The following is a 19,465-nucleotide window of genomic DNA, read 5'->3' as shown; positions in this document are numbered from 1 at the left end:
TGCCGCAACTCTGTTTTGTAGCACAATCTATTGAAATTGCTATATTCAAATGTTTTAGGTTAATCATTCGGGTGGTGCATGGATATGTATAAAATAAGCTAAATAACGGAGAACACAGGATTTTGTTATTTGGCAGGCCTAACATTTTTATTGAATTAATTGAAATGGAAAATGTGTAATAATAGTTGAGCCAACCACCCTAAACTCTGTCTACATCAGATAGTTAAATAGAACAGATGCATGTACACACACACCCCTCCTAAATTGGCACATGCTATTATCAGAAACAAAAAAGACTTGACAGACTTGAATTGAATTGACACAATTATAATTGTGACACAATGTTGCCATCAATAGTAAAACATCAAACACACTCCAACTTGAACAGTGGTCTTGTGTTGTGGAGCAAAATGATCTCTGTATTGTCTCACACTGAGCAGGGTGCCAGACAGACTCCAACACTACACTCAGCTGTCCCAAATTTCTTGATCGGTTTGCTTTCTTTTTCTACCTCATTAGAAATAGCATTGTTCATTCAATGACAACAAATATTAATGAGTCTGCTTAGGATACAACTGAATAACCTTCCAGGCTCTCTAGTCCTTGTCGAAGTCTTTGGCGTCTTTCACATACTAATAAATGTATCTTGAATGCCTCAATGTTCTGTGTCCGTTGCCCAAACAATGAGACTGCATGATGTAGGACTTCAAAAGATGCCATCTCTCCAGGCATTGCGGTCTTTCCTCTGCCTCTTGCGGGCCAGCTCTGGGAAATAAGCACTGTTGTATGGTATTTCCCTCTCCTCTGTCTCCCTTGGTCGCTCCTTCTCTTTCCCGGTTCCATTCTTCTGGTCCAGCAGGGCCTGGGCTCTCCTCTTCTCCTCCGCCTCTCTCTGCAGTCGCTCCGCTCGCAACCTTTCAATAGAGCTAGAAAAGAGAGAAGAGGTGGTTACCATCAACCAGACATGTTTATCCAGAGGCTCACTACACTTGGTTGTGCTCTAGTCCACTTGGCTCAGTGTACTTGGTCTCTTGGATATGCATCCAAGTGGAGTTGAAACAATAACAAAGAGCCACCCTGCCCTTTTCGCTAAAAAGCTGAAGAAATGTAACTACTCAAATTCATAGACAGAGCTATGGATGCAAGGACTGACCATACACAAAATTATAGACAGAGCTATGGCTGAAAGGACTGACCAAACACAAAATTATAGACAGAGCTATGGATGCAAGGACTGAACATACACAAAATTATAGACAGAGCTATGGATGCAAGGACTGACCATACACAAAATTATAGACAGAGCTATGGATGCAAGGACTGACCATACACAAAATTATAGTTATAACAAAGTTGGGGCAATATAGTATTTGTTTACATATACTTGGTTTGCAAACAGAGTTCTGATGCGGTATGACAGTTAAATGAAGCTAATGAGGCATTTATAACTTATATTCTTTAAGAATGATTTGGTACACATCATTAATTTAGAATTCCAAAAATATATGTAGCAACTGCTTATTGCCCCTTTAGATCAAATCTAATTGGTCTTATGATTGATCAAAGAAACACAAAACACCCTCAGACATACAGATAAAACAACTAGTCTTGATAAAGACTCAAACTTCTCACCTTTCTCCACCACTGCTTCTCCTCTCCCCTCTATCCCTCTTCTTCTTACTCTTATGTTCTTTTCTATCCTTCACCGCCAGTGCTTTCTTCATCTCTTTCAAGGGGTCCAGCATGTCTTTCAGTCGTCTGTCTCTCTTCTCCTTCTCCTCTTGACTGAGTGGCAGTCTCTTTCCTTTGTTGTCTTTCTCTTTCTCTTCGTCTTTCTCTTCTTCCTGGCCTGTTTTCATGTACCATGGAGTTACCTCTGTCCCAGGTTGGGGGCCTAGGGACACTAGCAGACCAATAGCACGCTCCTCGCGCTCCTACAAAAACAGAATCACCATAGCATTAGAATAATAGAATATTACCATTCAAAGTAATGATCTGTGATGGGAGGAATCAGGACCAGCTATTACTATTTGGAAAGTTCAATACATTTATTCACATCTCATTCTCTGATCCTTCCATTGATGTGATAAGCATCAGGCCATTAAATCTGTTCAAAAATCTTCCATATTAGCACCGAACACTCCATGATATGTAAATTCCAATATGCATTCTCAATTGCCAACATGGTACCCATTTACATTGAAAATCTTAAACCGATTTTGGCCAATCTCTGTTTAGAAATGTCTCTGGACTAAATAAACCAGGCACTGTCATTGGCTGGCTAGAACCACTAGAGAAAAGCTTTGAAGTGTGTTACCTAGAGCGGGATGAAAAAAACAGTAGCCATGTGCACAAAGAAACTTGATTTCTACACAGGTGAAGGGGGGAAAGCATAACAGAATGACAGGAAGGTCACCTTTTCATCTTTCTGGTCTTTGAGGTACTCTGCATTTCCTTTCTTCTCAGATGACTCCTCCAGAGGAAATAGATTGAGGTGTTCCACCACTCCGCCACTCCCCTCCCCTCCTCTCTCACCTCCCTCTCCTTCATCCTTCCATGCTCCAGACTGTTGAAGTGCAGCTCGTGACTTCTGTCTCAGGTGCTCTGTTCGCGCCTACAGCAAAGAGATTACTTGCCTACATAACATTCAATTGCAATAATGAAGTATATATACACATGTATATGCACTTTTATGACTTGATACTCTTATAACAATGCCTCTTACATCTCTTCTCTTTTAAAAAATCGCACCTGTCATACATCGTATCACACAAATTTTGGTTGTCACTTCAGACCATGCTAAATCAATTATGAGGAATGTATCAATTTGGGGAGGCAACGTTGCTATGGTTACCTCCTGCTCTGCTCGCTCCACACGGCGTTGGACCTCTCGCTCCTCTTCTGCGGCTTGTGCCTCGTCCCGGCGCACGCGCGCAACGTTGTCCTTGTTGCGAACATGCCAGCTCTTTTTAGGTAGAATATTCATTTTTCTTCTGAAGTTGAGTGTTTGTTTTGACCAGGGCTTGCACAGTTAAACAACAATGTGTCAAAAACGTAACATGCCCTGACTTCTGTTGTTTGCAATTCAGTCAGTCGGCACTGTAACTCCAGTTCGCTAGCTAGCTAACGTCAGCTAGCCTTAACCTATTTCCTGTAAAAACAACAACATTTTAACAGCTATTTCAATCGCAGAGATGTAATTCTGACACGGGGTTTTGTACAGCTGTTACCGAATGAATAAAATATTTGTATAAATTCAAACAAAATGATACTTAAACACATCTCGAAGGTAAACAAGCAGGATAGCCTAGTGGTTATAGAGTTGGATTAGGAACCGGAAGGTTGCAACCCCCGAGCTAATCTGTCGTTCTGCCCCTGAACAGGCAGTTTACCCACTTTTCCTAGGCCGTCATTGAAAATAAGAATTTGTTCTTAACTGACTTGCCTATCGTTAAATAAAGGTAAAAAAACAAACAAAGAGCTATTCAACCACAACCGGAAACATACACCCGAAAATATTATTACGTCATAACGTCTACGTAACTAAATCGATTTTGTAGAAGTTCTCTCACGGGTCAGCAAGGGGCGCACATGACAGAAATAATAATAATAGCATTTTGTTTCTTATAATTTTGTATTTATTTCAGAGATCTACATACACAAGATACTGATATATATATATAGAGAGAGAGAACTTGTTAAACTGAAGAACATTAAACATATATGTAAACAATATTTAAATCAATTTAGAAAAATAAACACATTTAATGTTGTAATGGTGGGGTAGAGGTAGCCTCTTGGAATCCGAGAGTGAAAGACTTACACTCTTGTATCTAGCATGTAGGTTCAGCATTCCCGAACAGTCCCATTACAAGTCACAATGTTGAATAATCTTTATTTCAACTTGCTTTACCTGTTGTCCGCTGATTGTGCTCTTATTTTGGGAAGTAACAGACAAAATATCAACAGGGAAGTGTTAACCTAACTTTCAATACACTAGACTGGTCTGCATATTCGTTTGTATTTTCAGTACTGGCACAATTCGCACATGACAAACACTTGCACAATATGCAAGTAATGCCCGAGCTTAATTGAATCACAGACCGAACGATGTCCCACACAATCAAACTGGCAAATTTCACAAGCACTTCTAGCTGATCGGTGGGTATAATTTGTGGAACGTTCCAACAGGAATCGTTTCCAAAAGCTTCGTAAAGTATAATGTTTTCAACGTAGCGTGATAAATTCAGACATTTTTTGGAAAAAACGTGGTGAGTGAGAAACTGAATGAAATAGCTCACTCCCTACCCGGTGTCTTATTCTGCCGCTATACAATTTTGTATCCGTTGTTTGCTGGCAACCTTGTTATTTCCGAACTTTTTGGAACAGATTCCTGTTGGAACGTTCCACAAATTACACCAAGCTGACTGCGAGGGAACGTGCTTCGGTCGACAATGTTCCGCTACTGTTTACATAATGTGCAACAATGCCTCTGGAGATTGAAAATACAAGCGACAGAACCTAGTCGCAGCAAAAAGTCGGGTAAACAATACTTTCCTGTGGATATTTTATCTCCACTTCCTACCGTCAAAAGGACGGACAACCGATAAGTGTAAGTATAATTGTATTCAACATTCTGGCTTGTAGAGACACTTGCCTCTTTTTTAGGACGACTTCTTTCACACTGAATAACCATTGTGTAAACACGGTCACAGTCTGATGTTTAGGCAAGAGGTGAGGAAGAGAATTCAAAGGCAATGAACATGGCAATTGATGTTACAGGTATTATGAGAGAGAAATAGGGTAACAAACTAAATTAGATTATTTAGATGAGTCATTTAGCAGAAGCTCTTATCCAGAGGGATTTACAGTTTGTGCATTCATCTTAAATCAAATCAAATCAAATCAAATGTATTTATATAGCCCTTCGTACATCAGCTGATATCTCAAAGTGCTGTACAGAAACCCAGCCTAAAACCCCAAACAGCAAACAATGCAGGTGTAAAAGCACGGTGGCTAGGAAAAACTCCCTAGAAAGGCCAAAACCTAGGAAGAAACCTAGAGAGGAACCAGGCTATGTGGGGTGGCCAGTCCTCTTCTGGCTGTGCCGGGTAGAGATTATAACAGAACATGACCAAGATGTTCAAATGTTCATAAATGACCAGCATGGTCAAATAATAATAAGGCAGAACAGTTGAAACTGGAGCAGCACCACAGTCAGGTGGACTGGGGACAGCAAGGAGCCATCATGTCAGGTAGTCCTGGGGCACGGTCCTAGGGCTCAGGTCCTCCGAGAGAGAGAAAGAAAGAGAGAATTAGAGAGAGCATATGTGGGGTGGCCAGTCCTCTTCTGGCTGTGCCGGGTGGAGATTATAACAGAACGTGGCCAAGATGTTCAAATGTTCATAAATGACCAGCATGGTTGAATAATAGTAAGGCAGAACAGTTGAAACTGGAGCAGGAGCATGGCCAGGTGGACTGGGGACAGCAAGGAGTCCTCATGTCAGGTAGTCCTGGGACATGGTCCTAGGGCCCAGGCCAGTTGAAACTGGAGCAGCAGCATGGCCAGGTGGACTGGAGACAGCAAGGAGTCATCATGTCAGGTAGTCCTGGGGCATGGTCCTAGGGCTCAGGTCCTCCGAGAGAGAGAAAGAAAGAGAGAAGGAGAGAATTAGAGAACGCACACTTCGATTCACACAGGACACCTGAATAGGACAGGAGAAGTACTCCAGATAAACAAACTGACCCCAGCCCCCGACACATAAACTACTGCAGCATAAATACTGGAGGCTGAGACAGGAGGGGTCAGGAGACACTGTGGCCCCATCCGAGGACACCCCGGACAGGGCCAAACAGGAAGGATATAACCCCACCCACTTTGCCAAAGCACAGCCCCCACACCACTAGAGGGAAATCTTCAACCACCAACTTACCATCCTGAGACAAGGCAGAGTATAGCCCACAAAGATCTCCGACACGGTACAACCCAAGGAGGGGGGAACCCAGACAGGCCGACCACAACAGTGAATCAACCCACCCAGGTGACGCACCCCCCCAGGGACGGCACGAGAGAGCCCCAGCAAGCCAGTGACTCAGCCCCGTAACAGGGTTAGAGGCAGAGAATCCCAGTGGAAAGAGGGGAACCGGCCAGGCAGAGACAGCAAGGGCGGTTCGTTGCTCCAGAGCCTTTCCGTTCACCTTCCCACTCCTGGGCCAGACTACACTCAATCATATGACCCACTGAAGAGATGAGTCTTCAGTAAAGACTTAAAGGTTGAGACCGAGTTTGCGTCTCTGACATGGGTAGGCAGACCGTTCCATAAAAATGGAGCTCTATAGGAGAAAGCCCTGCCTCCAGCTGTTTGCTTAGAAATTCTAGGGACAATTAGGAGGCCTGCGTCTTGTGACCGTAGCGTACGTGTAGGTATGTACGGCAGGACCAAATCAGAGAGGTAGGTAGGAGCAAGCCCATGTAATGCTTTGTAGGTTAGCAGTAAAACCTTGAAATCAGCCCTTGCTTTGACAGGAAGCCAGTGTAGAGAGGCTAGCACTGGAGTAATATGATCAAATTTTTTGGTTCTAGTCAGGATTCTAGCAGCCGTATTTAGCACTAACTGAAGTTTATTTAGTGCTTTATCCGGGTAGCCGGAAAATAGAGCATTGCAGTAGTCTAACCTAGAAGTGACAAAAGCATGGATTAATTTTTCTGCATCATTTTTGGACAGAAAGTTTCTGATTTTTGCAATGTTACGTAGATGGAAAAAAGCTGTCCTCGAAATGGTCTTGATATGTTCTTCAAAAGAGAGATCAGGGTCCAGAGTAACGCCGAGGTCCTTCACAGTTTTATTTGAGACGACTGTACAACCATTAAGATTAATTGTCAGATTCAACAGAAGATCTCTTTGTTTCTTGGGACCTAGAACAATCATCTCTGTTTTGTCCGAGTTTAATAGTAGAAAGTTTGCAGCCATCCACTTCCTTATGTCTGAAACACATGCTTCTAGCGAGGGCAATTTTGGGGCTTCACCATGTTTCATTGAAATGTACAGCTGTGTGTCATCCGCATAGCAGTGAAAGTTTACATTATGTTTTCGAATAACATCCCCAAGAGGTAAAATATATAGTGAAAACAATAGTGGTCCTAAAACAGAACCTTGAGGAACACCGAAATGTACAGTTGATTTGTCAGAGGACAAACCATTCACAGAGACAAACTGATATCTTTCCGACAGATAAGACCTAAACCAGGCCAGAACATGTCCGTGTAGACCAATTTGGGTTTCCAATCTCTCCAAAAGAATGTGGTGATCGATGGTATCAAAAGCAGCACTAAGGTCTAGGAGCACGAGGACAGATGCAGAGCCTCGGTCCGATGCCATCAAAATGTCATTTACCACCTTCACAAGTGCCGTCTCAGTGCTATGATGGGGTCTAAAACCAGACTGAAGCATTTCGTATACATTGTTTGTCTTCAGGAAGGCAGTGAGTTGCTGCGCAACAGCCTTCTCTAAAATCTTTGAGAGGAATGGAAGATTCGATATAGGCCGATAGTTTTTATATTTTCTGGGTCAAGGTTTGGCTTTTTCAAGAGAGGCTTTATTACTGCCACTTTTAGTGAGTTTGGTACACATCCAGTGGATAGAGAGCCGTTTATTATGTTCAACATAGGAGGGCCAAGCACAGGAAGCAGCTCTTTCAGTAGTTTAGTTGGAACAGGGTCCAGTATACAGCTTGAAGGTTTAGAGGCCATGATTATTTTCATCATTGTGTCAAGAGATATAGTACTAAAACACTTGAGCGTCTCTCTTGATCCTAGGTCCTGGCAGAGTTGTGCAGACTCAGGACAACTGAGGTTTGGAGGAATACGCAGGTTTAAAGAGGAGTCCGTAATTTGCTTTCTAATAATCATAATCTTTTCCTCAAAGAAGTTCATGAATTTATCACTGCTAAAGTGCAAGTCATCCTCTCTTGGGGAATGCTGCTTTTTAGTTAGCTTTGCCACAGTATCAAAAAGGAATTTCAGATTGTTCTTATTTTCCTCAATTAAGTTAGAAAAATAGGACGATCGAGCAGCAGTAAGGGCTCTTCGGTACTGCACGGTACCGTCCTTCCAAGCTAGTCGGAAGACTTCCAGTTTGGTGTGGCGCCATTTCCGTTCCAATTTTCTGGAAGCTTGCTTCAGAGCTCGGGTATTTTCTGTGTACCAGGGAGCTAGTTTTTTATGAGACATTTTTTTAGTTTTAAGGGGTGCAACTGCATCTAGGGTATTGCGCAAGGTTAAATTGAGATCCTCAGTTAGGTGGTTAACGGATTTTTGTCCTCTGGCGTCCTTGGGTAGGCAGAGGGAGTCTGGAAGGGCATCAAGGAATCTTTGTGTTGTCTGTGAATTTATAGCACGACTTTTGATGTTCCTTGGTTGGGGTCTGAGCAGATTATTTGTTGCAATTGCAAACGTAATAAAATGGTGGTCCGATAGTCCAGGATTATGAGGAAAAACATTAAGATCCACAACATTTATTCCATGGGACAAAACTAGGTCCAGCGTATGACTGTGAGAGTGAGTGGGTCCAGAGACATGTTGGACAAAACCCACTGAGTCGATGATGGCTCCAAAAGCCTTTTGGAGTGGGTCTGTGGACTTTTCCATGTGAATATTAAAGTCACCAAAGATTAGAATATTATCTGCAATGACTACAAGGTCTGATAGGAATTCAGGGAACTCAGTGAGAAACGCTGTATATGGCCCAGGAGGCCTGTAAACAGTAGCTATAAAAAGTGATTGAGTAGGCTGCATAGATTTCATGACTAGAAGCTCAAAAGACGAAAACGTCATTTTTTTTTTTGTAAATTGAAATTTACTATCGTAAATGTTAGCAACACCTCCGCCTTTGCGGGATGCACGGGGGATATGGTCACTAGTGTAGCCAGGAGGTGAGGCCTCATTTAACACAGTAAATTCATCAGGCTTAAGCCATGTTTCAGTCAGGCCAATCACATCAAGATTATGATCAGTGATTAGTTCATTGACTATAATTGCCTTTGAAGTAAGGGATCTAACATTAAGTAGCCCTATTTTGAGATGTGAGGTATCATGATCTCTTTCAGTAATGACAGGAATGGAGGTGGTCATTATCCTAGTGAGATTGCTAAGGCGAACACCGCCATGTTTAGTTTTGCCCAACCTAGGTCGAGGCACAGACACGGTCTCAATGGTGATAGCTGAGCTGACTACACTAACTATGCTAGTGGCAGACTCCACTATGCTGGCAGGCTGGCTAATAGCCTGCTGCCTGGCCTGCACCCTATTTCATTGTGGAGCTAGAGGAGTTAGAGCCCTGTCTATGTTGGCAGATAAGATGAGAGCACCCCTCCAGCTAGGATGGAGTCCGTCACTCCTCAGCAGGTCAGGCTTGGTCCTGTTTGTGGGTGAGTCCCAGAAAGAGGGCCAATTATCTACAAATTCTATCTTTTGGGAGGGGCAGAAAACAGTTTTCAACCAGCGATTGAGTTGTGAGACTCTGCTGTAGAGCTCATCACTCCCCCTAACTGGGAGGGGGCCAGAGACAATTACTCGATGCCGACACATCTTTCTAGCTGATATGCACGCAGAAGCTATGTTGCGCTTGGTGATCTCTGACTGTTTCATCCTAACATCGTTGGTGCCGACGTGGATAACAATATCTCTATACTCTCTACACTCGCCAGTTTTAGCTTTAGCCAGCACCATCTTCAGATTAGCCTTAACGTCGGTAGCCCTGCCCCCGGGTAAACAGTGTATGATCGCTGGATGATTCGCTTTAAGTCTAATACTGCGGGTAATGGAGTCGCCAATGACTAGAGTTTTCAATTTGTCAGAGCTAATGGTGGGAAGCTTCGGCGTCTCAGACCCCGTAACGGGAGGAGTAGAGACCAGAGAAGACTCGGCCTCTGACACCGACCCACTGCTTAATGGGGAGAACCGGTTGAAAGTTTCTGACTGCTGAATGAGCGACACCGGTTGAGCGTTCCTACAGCATTTCCTTCCAGAAACCGTGAGAAAGTTGTCCGGCTGCGGGGACTGTGCCAGGGGATTTATACTACTATCTGTACTTACTGGTGGCACAGACGCTGTTTCATCCTTTCCTACACTGAAATTACCCTTGCCTAACGATTGCGTCTGAAGCTGGGCTTGCAGTACAGCTATCCTCGCCGTAAGGCGAGCACAGCGGCTGCAATTAGAAGGCATCATGTTAATGTTACTACTTAGCTTCGGCTGTTGGAGGTCCTGACGAATCGTGTCCAGATAAAGCGTCCGGAGTGAAAAAGTCGAGGAAAAAATAAATATATGAACAGTAATTAAAAAGTGAAACCCGTAAAGTTGTCAGGTAGCAAAATAGGTTGGCAACAAAATGCACAGCAATTCGAAAACAAGATACCGTAACTAGGTGAGAACCACCACTCAATCATAATAAGTACAACTTTGCCTCAAATGTAGCTATCGTACACTAGAGAGTGACAATTGTAAAGTGATTTGTGAAGGTGTAGATATGTGCTTTGTGCTATTGCCACTTGCAAAACCTATCTAAGCCTTTCAAATCTGCAAGAAGTGCCTTGGGCCGGGATATGGGCCGTGGGTTTGAGCCTGGTGTCTGAGTCAGTTTGCTGCACCAGTGTCAAATGTGTCCAATTGGTCCCTTGTTGGAACCCCCACCTCTCTACTCAGCACTTCAATCTGCTTATCAGGAACTGCTTATCACATCCCTCCTGTTAGAGTTAAACACACTGTTATACAAGGTTAAGCTTGAGTATGGGCCATAGACATGGTTTTGTTTGAAACATATATTTTTTGCATCATTATCATGTCATGTAGGACTTCTCCCCATCCATCACTTACCAGTTTAAGCTGGGCCTTTAGCAGATCAACACTCTTCCCATAGACTGCGGCTAGAGCTGCTACGTAACACAGCACCACACTATCAGGACAGGGCGACAGAGGAGAGCAATGTTTATGCAACAAACACAGTCAGAATGTTAGGTACAGGAATCTGAACACATGGCAAATAACCCATGCTGATCATGAGTCTATGCAGATATGGGCCTCCCATTTGTTGAGTTACCCACCTCCCTGTACCTCCTCAATATGACATGGAGAGGATGAAAGGACAAACATTCAATCAATAGTTTTTTTTGGTTTCTTTGTGTTTTTGACTTACCTGGCTAAAGACAGTAGCCTTGAAGATGCCAAAGAAAGCTCCTCCTATGAGGGCCGAGGGAGACGAGCATGAGTTTGATGCGTAGAGAACACAGACCTACTGTCTGACCTAAGGTTAGAGACAAAGCCTTTTTCTGTAGCCTCCTCCTCCTGGTCCACCTGACAGAGGGAGGAGACAGATGGAGGAGGGGAGAGATCATACAGAGAAATTAGAGGGGAGGAAAGAGGAGTGCATCTTCAGTGACCCTGCAGTAAGAGGCAGAGCTCCTACCTGTAGCTGGTAGTGGATGCTTTTCTGTTTGAGTTTGGTGGCCCGGTCTCCCTGGCAACCGTAGTCCCAGCCAGTGAACACCATCTTGCTGTAACTGCCGGCAGCACTCCCCATGCTGTATAAGAGACCAATCAGAGTGTGGGGGGGGGGTGTCAGTAAGTCATTAGGGTTAATGTCCATTCTATCCATTTAATTTCTATGCAGATGGAAGTGTAGGGCATTCCAGAAGGTACCGTGCGATGATGCAGATGAGACAGAAGGCGAAGTAGAAGACGGAGGTAGGCCAGGGGCAGGTTGTAGTGGAAGCCACTGCTCTCTGCCACGGTGTTGTTATAGTAACCATAGAACATGTAGGAGTACTCCATGAAACCCTGGGAGAGGGAGATAGGTGGAGGGTGGGAAGTGGTGTGAGTGGAGCCTATCAGACTAGAAGCTTACCAGACTTGACACAAACCCACAAGTAGACACAGACTGTACGTTATTTTTTTATTTCACCTTTATTAAAACAGGTAGGTCAGTTGAGAACAAGTTCTCATTTACAACTCCGACCTGGACAAGATAAAGTAAGGCAGTGCAACAAAAACAACAACACAGAGTTACACATAAACAAACATACAGTCAATAACACTAAATAAAATAAAAATAGAAACATCTATGTACAGTGTGAAAATGTAGAGTAGGGAGGTAGGCAATAAATGGGACCTAGAGGTGAAAATAATTACAATTTAGCATTAATACTGGAGTGATAAATGTGCAGATGATGATGTGCAAGTAGAGATACTAGGGTGCAAAAGAGAAAGAGGGGTAAGTAATAATATGGGGATGAGGTGTGCTATTTACAGATTGGCTGTGTACAGGTACAGTGATCGGTAAGCTGCTCAGACAGCTGATGCTTAAAGTTACTGAGGGAGATGTCGTTCTGCCCCTGAACAGGCAGTTAAAATATATATATATATATATATATATATATATATATATATATATATATACACTGCTCAAAAAAATAAAGGGAACACTAAAATAACATCATAGATCTGAATGAATTAAATATTTTTATTAAATACTTTTTTTTACATAGTTGAATGTGCTGACAACAAAATCACACAAATTATCAATGGAAATCAAATTTATCAACCCATGGAGGTCTGGATTTGGAGTCACACTCAAAATTAAAGTGGAAAACCACACTACAGGCTGATCCAACTTTGATGTAATGTCCTTAAAACAAGTCCAAATGAGGCTCAGTAGTGTGTGTGGCCTCCACGTGCCTGTATGACCTCCCTACAATGCTCCTGATGAGGTGGCGGATGGTCTCCTGAGGGATCTCCTCCCAGACCTGGACTAAAGCATCCACCAACTCCTGGACAGTCTGTGGTGCAACGTGGCGTTGGTGGATGGAGCGAGACATGATGTCCCAGATGTGCTCAATTGGATTCAATGCCTTCCTCTTGCAGGAACTGCTGACACACTCCAACCACATGAGGTCTAGCATTGTCTTGCATTAGGAGGAACCCAGGGCCAACCGCACCAGCATATGGTCTCACAAGGGGTCGGAGGATCTCATCTCGGTACCTAATGGCAGTCAGGCTACCTCTGGCGAGCACATAGAGGGCTGTGTGGCCCCCCAAAGAAATGCCACCCCACACCATGACTGACCCACCGCCAAACCGGTCATGCTGGAGGATGTTGTATGCAGCAGAACGTTCTCCACAACGTCTCCAGACTCTGTCACGTGCTCAGTGTGAACCTGCTTTCATCTGTGAAGAGCACAGGGCGCCAGTGGCTTGGTGTTCTCTGGCAAATGCCAAACGTCCTGCACGGTGTTGGGCTGCAAGCACAACCCCCACCTGTGGACATCAGGCCCTCATACCACCCTCATGGAGTCTGTTTCTGAACTTTTGAGCAGACACATGCACATTTGTGGCCTGCTGGAGGTCATTTTGCTGGGCTCTGGCAGTGCTCCTCCTTGCACAAAGGCGGAGATAGCGGTCCTGCTGCTGGGTTGTTGCCCTCCTACGGCCTCCTCCACATCTCCTGATGTACTGGCCTGTCTCCTGGTAGCGCCTCCATGCTCTGGACACTACGCTGACAGACACAGCAATCCTTCTTGCCACAGCTCGCATTGATGTGCCATCCTGGATGAGCTGCACTACCTGAGCCACTTGTGTGGGTTGTAGACTCCGTCTCATGCTACCACTAGAGTGAAAGCACCGCCAGCATTAAAAAGTGACCAAAACATCAGCCAGGAAGCATAGGAACTGAGAAGTGGTCTGTGGTATCACCTGCAGAACCACTCCTTTATTGGGGGTGTCTTGCTAATTGCCTATAATTTCCACCTGTTGTCTATACCATTTGCACAACAGCATGTGAAATTTATTGTCAATCAGTGTTGCTTCCTAAGTGGACAGTTTGATTTCAATGAAGTGTGATTGACTTGGAGTTATTTTTTTGAGCAGTGTGTATATAGATATATATATAAGACTCCAGTTTCAGAGATTTTTGCAATTCGTTCCAGTCATTGGCAGCAGACAACTGGAAGGAAAGGCGGCCAAAGGAAGTGTTCGTTTTGGGGATGACCAGTGAAATATGTGTGCTATGGGTGGGTGTTGCTATGGTGACCAGTGAGCTGAGATAAGGTGGGGCTTTATTACCTAGCAAAGACTTGTAGATGACCTGGAGCCAGTGGGTTTGGCGACGGATATGTTTTTGAGGGCCAGCCAACGAGAGCATACATGTCGCAGTGGTGGGTAGTATATGGGGCTTTAGTGATAAAACAGATGGCACTGTGATAGACTACATCCAGTTTGCTGAGTAGAGTGAGTGGGGGCTATTTTGTAAATGACATCGCCAAAGTCAAGGATCGGTGGGATAGTCAGTTTTATGAGGGTATGTTTGGCGGCATGAGTGAAGGCGGCTTTGTTGTGAAATAGCAAGCCGATTCTAGATTTAATTTTGGATTGGAGATGCTTAATGTGAGTCTGGAAGGAGAGTTTACAGTCTAACCAGACACCTAGGTATTTGTAGTTGTCCACATATTCTAGGTCTGAACCGTCCAGAGTAGTGATGCTAGTCGGGAGCGAGGGTGTGGGCAGAAATCGGTTGAAGAGCATGTACTTAGCAATTAAAAGCAGTTGGAGGCCACGGAAGGAGTGTTGTATGGCGTTGAAGCTCGTTTTGAAGTTTGTTAGCACAGCATCCAAAGAAGGGCCAGATGTATACAGAACGGTGTCGTCTGCGTGGAGCTGAGAATCACCAGCATACACAGGCAGACAGACAGACAAAAGTGTGTGAAAGGCAAAGGCCACTTAAAACAGAGCTGCATGGTTTTGCATAATGAACTTCAGAGAAGTGTTGTTCTCTGTGCTGTATTCAGTATATCTATAACCAGTGGTACACAGGACTAGATTACACATGTTGTGTTTTCTCACCGTTCCAGAGAGTAAGTCCAGGAAGTACTGGTAAAACACCACCAGACCTTGAAGATTTGGATCATAGACCTTACACACACCTCTGACACACACACACACACACACACACACACACACACACACACACACACACACACACACACACACACACACACACACACACACACACACACACACACACACACACACACACACACACACACACACACACACACACACACACACACACACACACACACACACACACACACTCTCAGCTGTTTGAAGATCAGCCAAGGTCACATTTGATCATGTTTCCCACCGCAGCCTTGGCACCGAACACCTCAGTTCCATGATCTGCTACTTTGTTAGGGACTCCATTCTCAAGCCCGTGAGTGAATACCAGTAACAACTGCTGCAATATTTGCAGTTTCAATCCCTCAATTGAATTAAAAGCCCATCCTCTAAGGCAGATCTGTTGCTATGATACTGCTACAGGGAACAGTGAGAATATATTGTTTTATATTGGAGATACACAGAATAATGTTAATAGACTGGACTGGAATAGAGATGGTGAATGTCACTCCAATGCCATCACCCTTTAACCTGGTTTGAAAATGCATCCTCCAGTGCTGGCCTTGTTGTTACTGGTGGATCTGAACACGATACTGGAGAAGAGGACGAACCCAGCAATCAGCAAAAACGACAGGAAGTTGAGCACCACCAGGAAGCGCAGGAACCGATTTTTAAGTACCTTGGCATCATACTTGATTCCAACCTCTCTTTTAAAAAGCATGTGAAAAAGGTAATTCAAATAACCAAATTCAACCTAGCTAATTTCCGATTTATACGAAATTGTTTGACTACAGAGGTAGCAAAACTGTACTTCAATTCTATGATACTCCCCCACTTAACATACTGCTTGACTAGTTGGGCCCAAGCTTGCTGTACAACATTAAAACCTATTCAGTCTGTCTACAAACAGGCTCTCAAAGTGCTTGATAGGAAGCCCAATAGCCATCATCATTGTCACATCCTTAGAAAGCATGAGCTCTTGAGTTGGGAAAATCTTGTGCAATACACCGACGCATGTCTTGTATTCAAGATCCTTAATGGCCTGGCCCCCCCTCCACTCAATATTTTTGTTAAACAGAAAACCCAGACATATGGCAGCAGATCCACAAGGTCTGCCATGAGAGGTGACTTTATAGTTCCCCTAAGGAAAAGCACCTTTAGTAAATCTGCATTCTCTGTGAGAGCTTCCCATGTCTGGAATACACTGCCATCAGACACACATAACTGCACCACATTTCACAAAATGCTTGAAGACCTGTGGTCCTTCTGTAGCTCAGTTGGTAGAGCATGGCGCTTGTAACGCCAGGGTAGTGGGTTCAATCCCCGGGACCACCCATACGTAGAATGTATGCACACATGACTGTAAGTCGCTTTGGATAAAAGCGTCTGCTAAATGGCATATATTATTATATATTATACCTGGCTAAAGGTCAATCAGATTTGTGAACATGGTCCCTAGCTGTGTGTTGCCGCTTTCCATGTTGTCTGTAGCTTGTGAGGTGTGGAAACACTTTGTTGCTTTTATGAATTTTGTTTTGCTGCTTTTTGTTCTATGTTGCTCTGTCTGTATGCTATGTCTTGCTTGTCCTATGTTGCTATGTCTTGCTTGTTCTATGGTGCTATTGTCTATATTGTAATTGTTTTTAATAACCTGCCCAGGGACTGCGGTTGAAAATTAGCCGGCTGGCTAAAACCGGCACTTTTACTGAAACGTTGATTAATGTGCACTGTCCCTGTAAAAATAAAATAAACTAAACTAAACATGAAGTAGGACTGGACACCACCGCCAAAGTGTCCTGCAAAGACAGGGGTCACAAGGGCCATGTTGTGAATGTGAAGGCAACATAATTAATGACAGGGCTTTGTGATGGCCACTCCAATACTTTGACTTTGTTGTCCTTAAGCCATTTTGCCACAACTTTGGAAGTATGCTTGGGGTCATTGTCCATTTGGAAGACCCGTTTGCGACCAAGCTTTAACTTCCTGACTGATGTCTTGAGATGTTGCTTCAATATATCCACATCATTATCCTACCTCATAATGCCATCTATTTTGTGAAGTGCACAAGTCCCTCCTGCAGCAAAGCATGATGCTGCCACCCCCGTTCTTCACGGTTGAGATGGTGTTCTTCAGCGTGCAAGGCTCCCACTTTTTTCTCCAAACATAACAATGGTCATTATGGCCAAACAGTTCTATTTTGTTTCATCAGACCAGAGGACATTTCTCCAAAAAATGTCCTCCCATGTGCAGTTGCTAATGGTAGACTGGCTTTTTTATGGTGGTTTTGGAGCAGTGGCTTCTTTCTTGCTGAGCAGCCTTTCAGGTTATGTCGATATGGGACTCGATTTACTGTGGATATAGATACTTTTGTACCTGTTTCCTCCAGCATCTTCACAAGGTCCTTTGCTGTTGTTCTGGGATTGATTTCCACTTTTCACACCAAAGTATGTTCATCTCTAGGAGACAGAACGCGTCTCATTCCTAAGCGGTATGACGGCTGCGTGGTCCCATGGTGTTTATACTTGGGGACTATTGTTTGTACAGGTGAACGTGGTACCTTCAGGCGTTTAGAAATTTATCCCAAGGATGAACCAGACTTGTGGAGGTCTACAATTTTTTTCTGGGGTCTTGGCTGATTTCTTTGGATTTTCCCATGATTTGAAGGTAGGCCTTGAAATACATCCACAGGTACACCACCAATTGACTCAAATATTGTCAATTAGCCTATCAGAAGCTTCTAAAGCCATGACATCATTTTCTGGCATTTTCCAAGCTGTTTAAAGGCACAGTCAACTTAGTGTATGTAAACTTCTGACCCACTGGAATTCTGATACAGTACGTTATAAATGAAATCATCTATCTGTAAACAATTGTTGGAAAAATGACTTGCACAAAGTAGATGTCCTAACCGACTTGCCAAAACTATAGTTTGTTAACAAGTAAATTGTGGAGTGGTTGAAATACGAGTTTTAATGACCCCAACCTAAGTGTATGTAAACTTCCGACTTCAACTGTATATCATTTGTACATTTTGAATAATGTCTCTTAGGGCTGGAAATTGCCAGGGACCTCTATTATATCTTAGGGCTGGAAATTGGTCCTCTGTAGGGACCTCATGGCGATAAGATATTATACCACCCATCGATGTATGCACACATTTGGTGCTGATACAATATGTATATTAATATGTATTGCGATTCGATAATGTGATTTGTTTGCGATTCGATGTTCCAAACATAATTCTCACCATATGTCTGCTGCAAAGGGACTGCCATTGAGAACACAAGTTGTAATCAGTCATGGAAGTAAGTGCTGAAAACAAATAGGCTCCGGATTTAAAAAGAAGATGGAGAACAAGTTATGAAGAAAAAATACTGGAGTTGTGTTGCAGATGCAGCCAACCAGTGCAAAAAAATCATTGCGATATTGTCAAAATGATACAACATATCGTCAAAAATAATATCTCGGTATGTAACTGCATGGATTTCTCCCCCCCATCACTAATGTCTCACCGCCAGCTGCTCTTGATGATGATCCATGTTCCAAGCACTGTCACAAGTGAGTGGAGGACATGGACCTGGCAGGTTGCTGTGGTGATCGAGAGGCCCAAGAGCAACGCTGCCCCCTGCTTCACTGGAGGACCTACAGCAACAATAACACCCACACACATTTCACTCACGATGAACCTTCAGAGCAGAGCAGATATGCCTATTATACATCATGAAGCACGCAGATGATCTTCCCTGAGACGGTTTCTAACAGTTTGTACAGAAAGTCTAAGGTATGCAACAAACAAAAAAGTTTAATGAGCTGGTCTCAGACAATCCCGCAGGTCAGATCCTGGGCTGGCCTGGCAACGTGGTCTGTGGTTGTGAGGCCTGTTGGACATACTGCCAAATTGTCTAAATCTATGTTGGAGGCAGCTTATGGTAGAGAAATGAACATTCAATTCTCCGGCAAAAGCTCAATTGAACATTTCTGCAGTCAGCATGCCAGTTGCACACTCCCTCAAGACTTGAGGTATCTGTGCCATTGTGTTGTGTGACATATTTAGAGTGGCCTTTTATTGTCCCCAGCAAAAGGTGCACCTGTGTTACGATAAAGTTGTTTAATTAGCTTCTTGATATGACACAACTGGCAGATGGATGTATTTTCTTGGTAAAGGAGAAATGCTCACTAACGGATATAAACAACTGTGTGCACAAAATTGGATAGAAAAGCATTTTGGAACATTTCAGGGATCTTTTATTTCAGCTCATGAAACACGGGACCAACACTTTACATATTGATTTATATTTTTGTTCAGTGTATACTGTATCATTGGGTACGACAGTTGAACAAAGCTTATGAGAAATTAAGTAATATTCCTCAATAATCAATGTGTTCTCTATATTATTGTAAAATTACAAACCATTTCAAGCAGAATGATTGAGTCTTTTTAAGTGTACTGCCTTCATTTATGGACCGGGCAGTGTCCGTGGGTGGGGTTTTGGTTGTGATTGACACGTTGTTGCGGTAGTT

General features: G+C 43.5%; 1 protein-coding gene and 1 long non-coding RNA gene across 2 annotated transcripts; both read right to left on the bottom strand.

Moving 5' to 3' along the window:
* Positions 1–125: 125 nt before the first annotated feature.
* On the bottom strand, positions 126–3,531 carry LOC123996750 (leukocyte receptor cluster member 1 homolog). Its single transcript, XM_046300412.1, has 4 exons — positions 2,855–3,531; positions 2,417–2,614; positions 1,633–1,934; positions 126–926 (listed from the first exon to the last, which is right to left on the bottom strand). Exons 1-4 carry the CDS (start codon positions 2,984–2,986, stop codon positions 707–709), a joined length of 852 nt encoding a protein of 283 aa, XP_046156368.1. The 5' UTR covers positions 2,987–3,531; the 3' UTR covers positions 126–706.
* Positions 3,532–5,592: 2,061 nt separating this feature from the next.
* On the bottom strand, positions 5,593–11,336 carry LOC123996423. The gene is made up of 3 exons (XR_006831989.1): positions 11,193–11,336; positions 10,874–10,952; positions 5,593–5,636 (listed from the first exon to the last, which is right to left on the bottom strand). It is a non-coding gene; the product is annotated as an uncharacterized LOC123996423 (long non-coding RNA).
* Between the last annotated feature and the right edge of the window lie 8,129 nt (positions 11,337–19,465).

This window comes from Oncorhynchus gorbuscha, linkage group LG15 (assembly GCF_021184085.1).
Source record: "Oncorhynchus gorbuscha isolate QuinsamMale2020 ecotype Even-year linkage group LG15, OgorEven_v1.0, whole genome shotgun sequence".
In the NCBI taxonomy this organism is placed as follows: domain Eukaryota; kingdom Metazoa; phylum Chordata; class Actinopteri; order Salmoniformes; family Salmonidae; genus Oncorhynchus; species Oncorhynchus gorbuscha.
This window is presented reverse-complemented; position numbering and strand designations above follow the sequence as displayed.

Coding starts and splice junctions, on each gene's coding strand:
- LOC123996750 (XM_046300412.1), bottom strand. CDS start 2,986: ATGAATATTCTACCTAAAAAGAGCTGGCATGTTCGCAACAAGGACAAC. Junction 2,615..2,854: donor TGGAGCGAGCAGAGCAGGAG/GTAACCATAGCA, acceptor TCTTTGCTGTAG/GCGCGAACAGAGCACCTGAG. Junction 1,935..2,416: donor AAGACCAGAAAGATGAAAAG/GTGACCTTCCTG, acceptor CTGTTTTTGTAG/GAGCGCGAGGAGCGTGCTAT.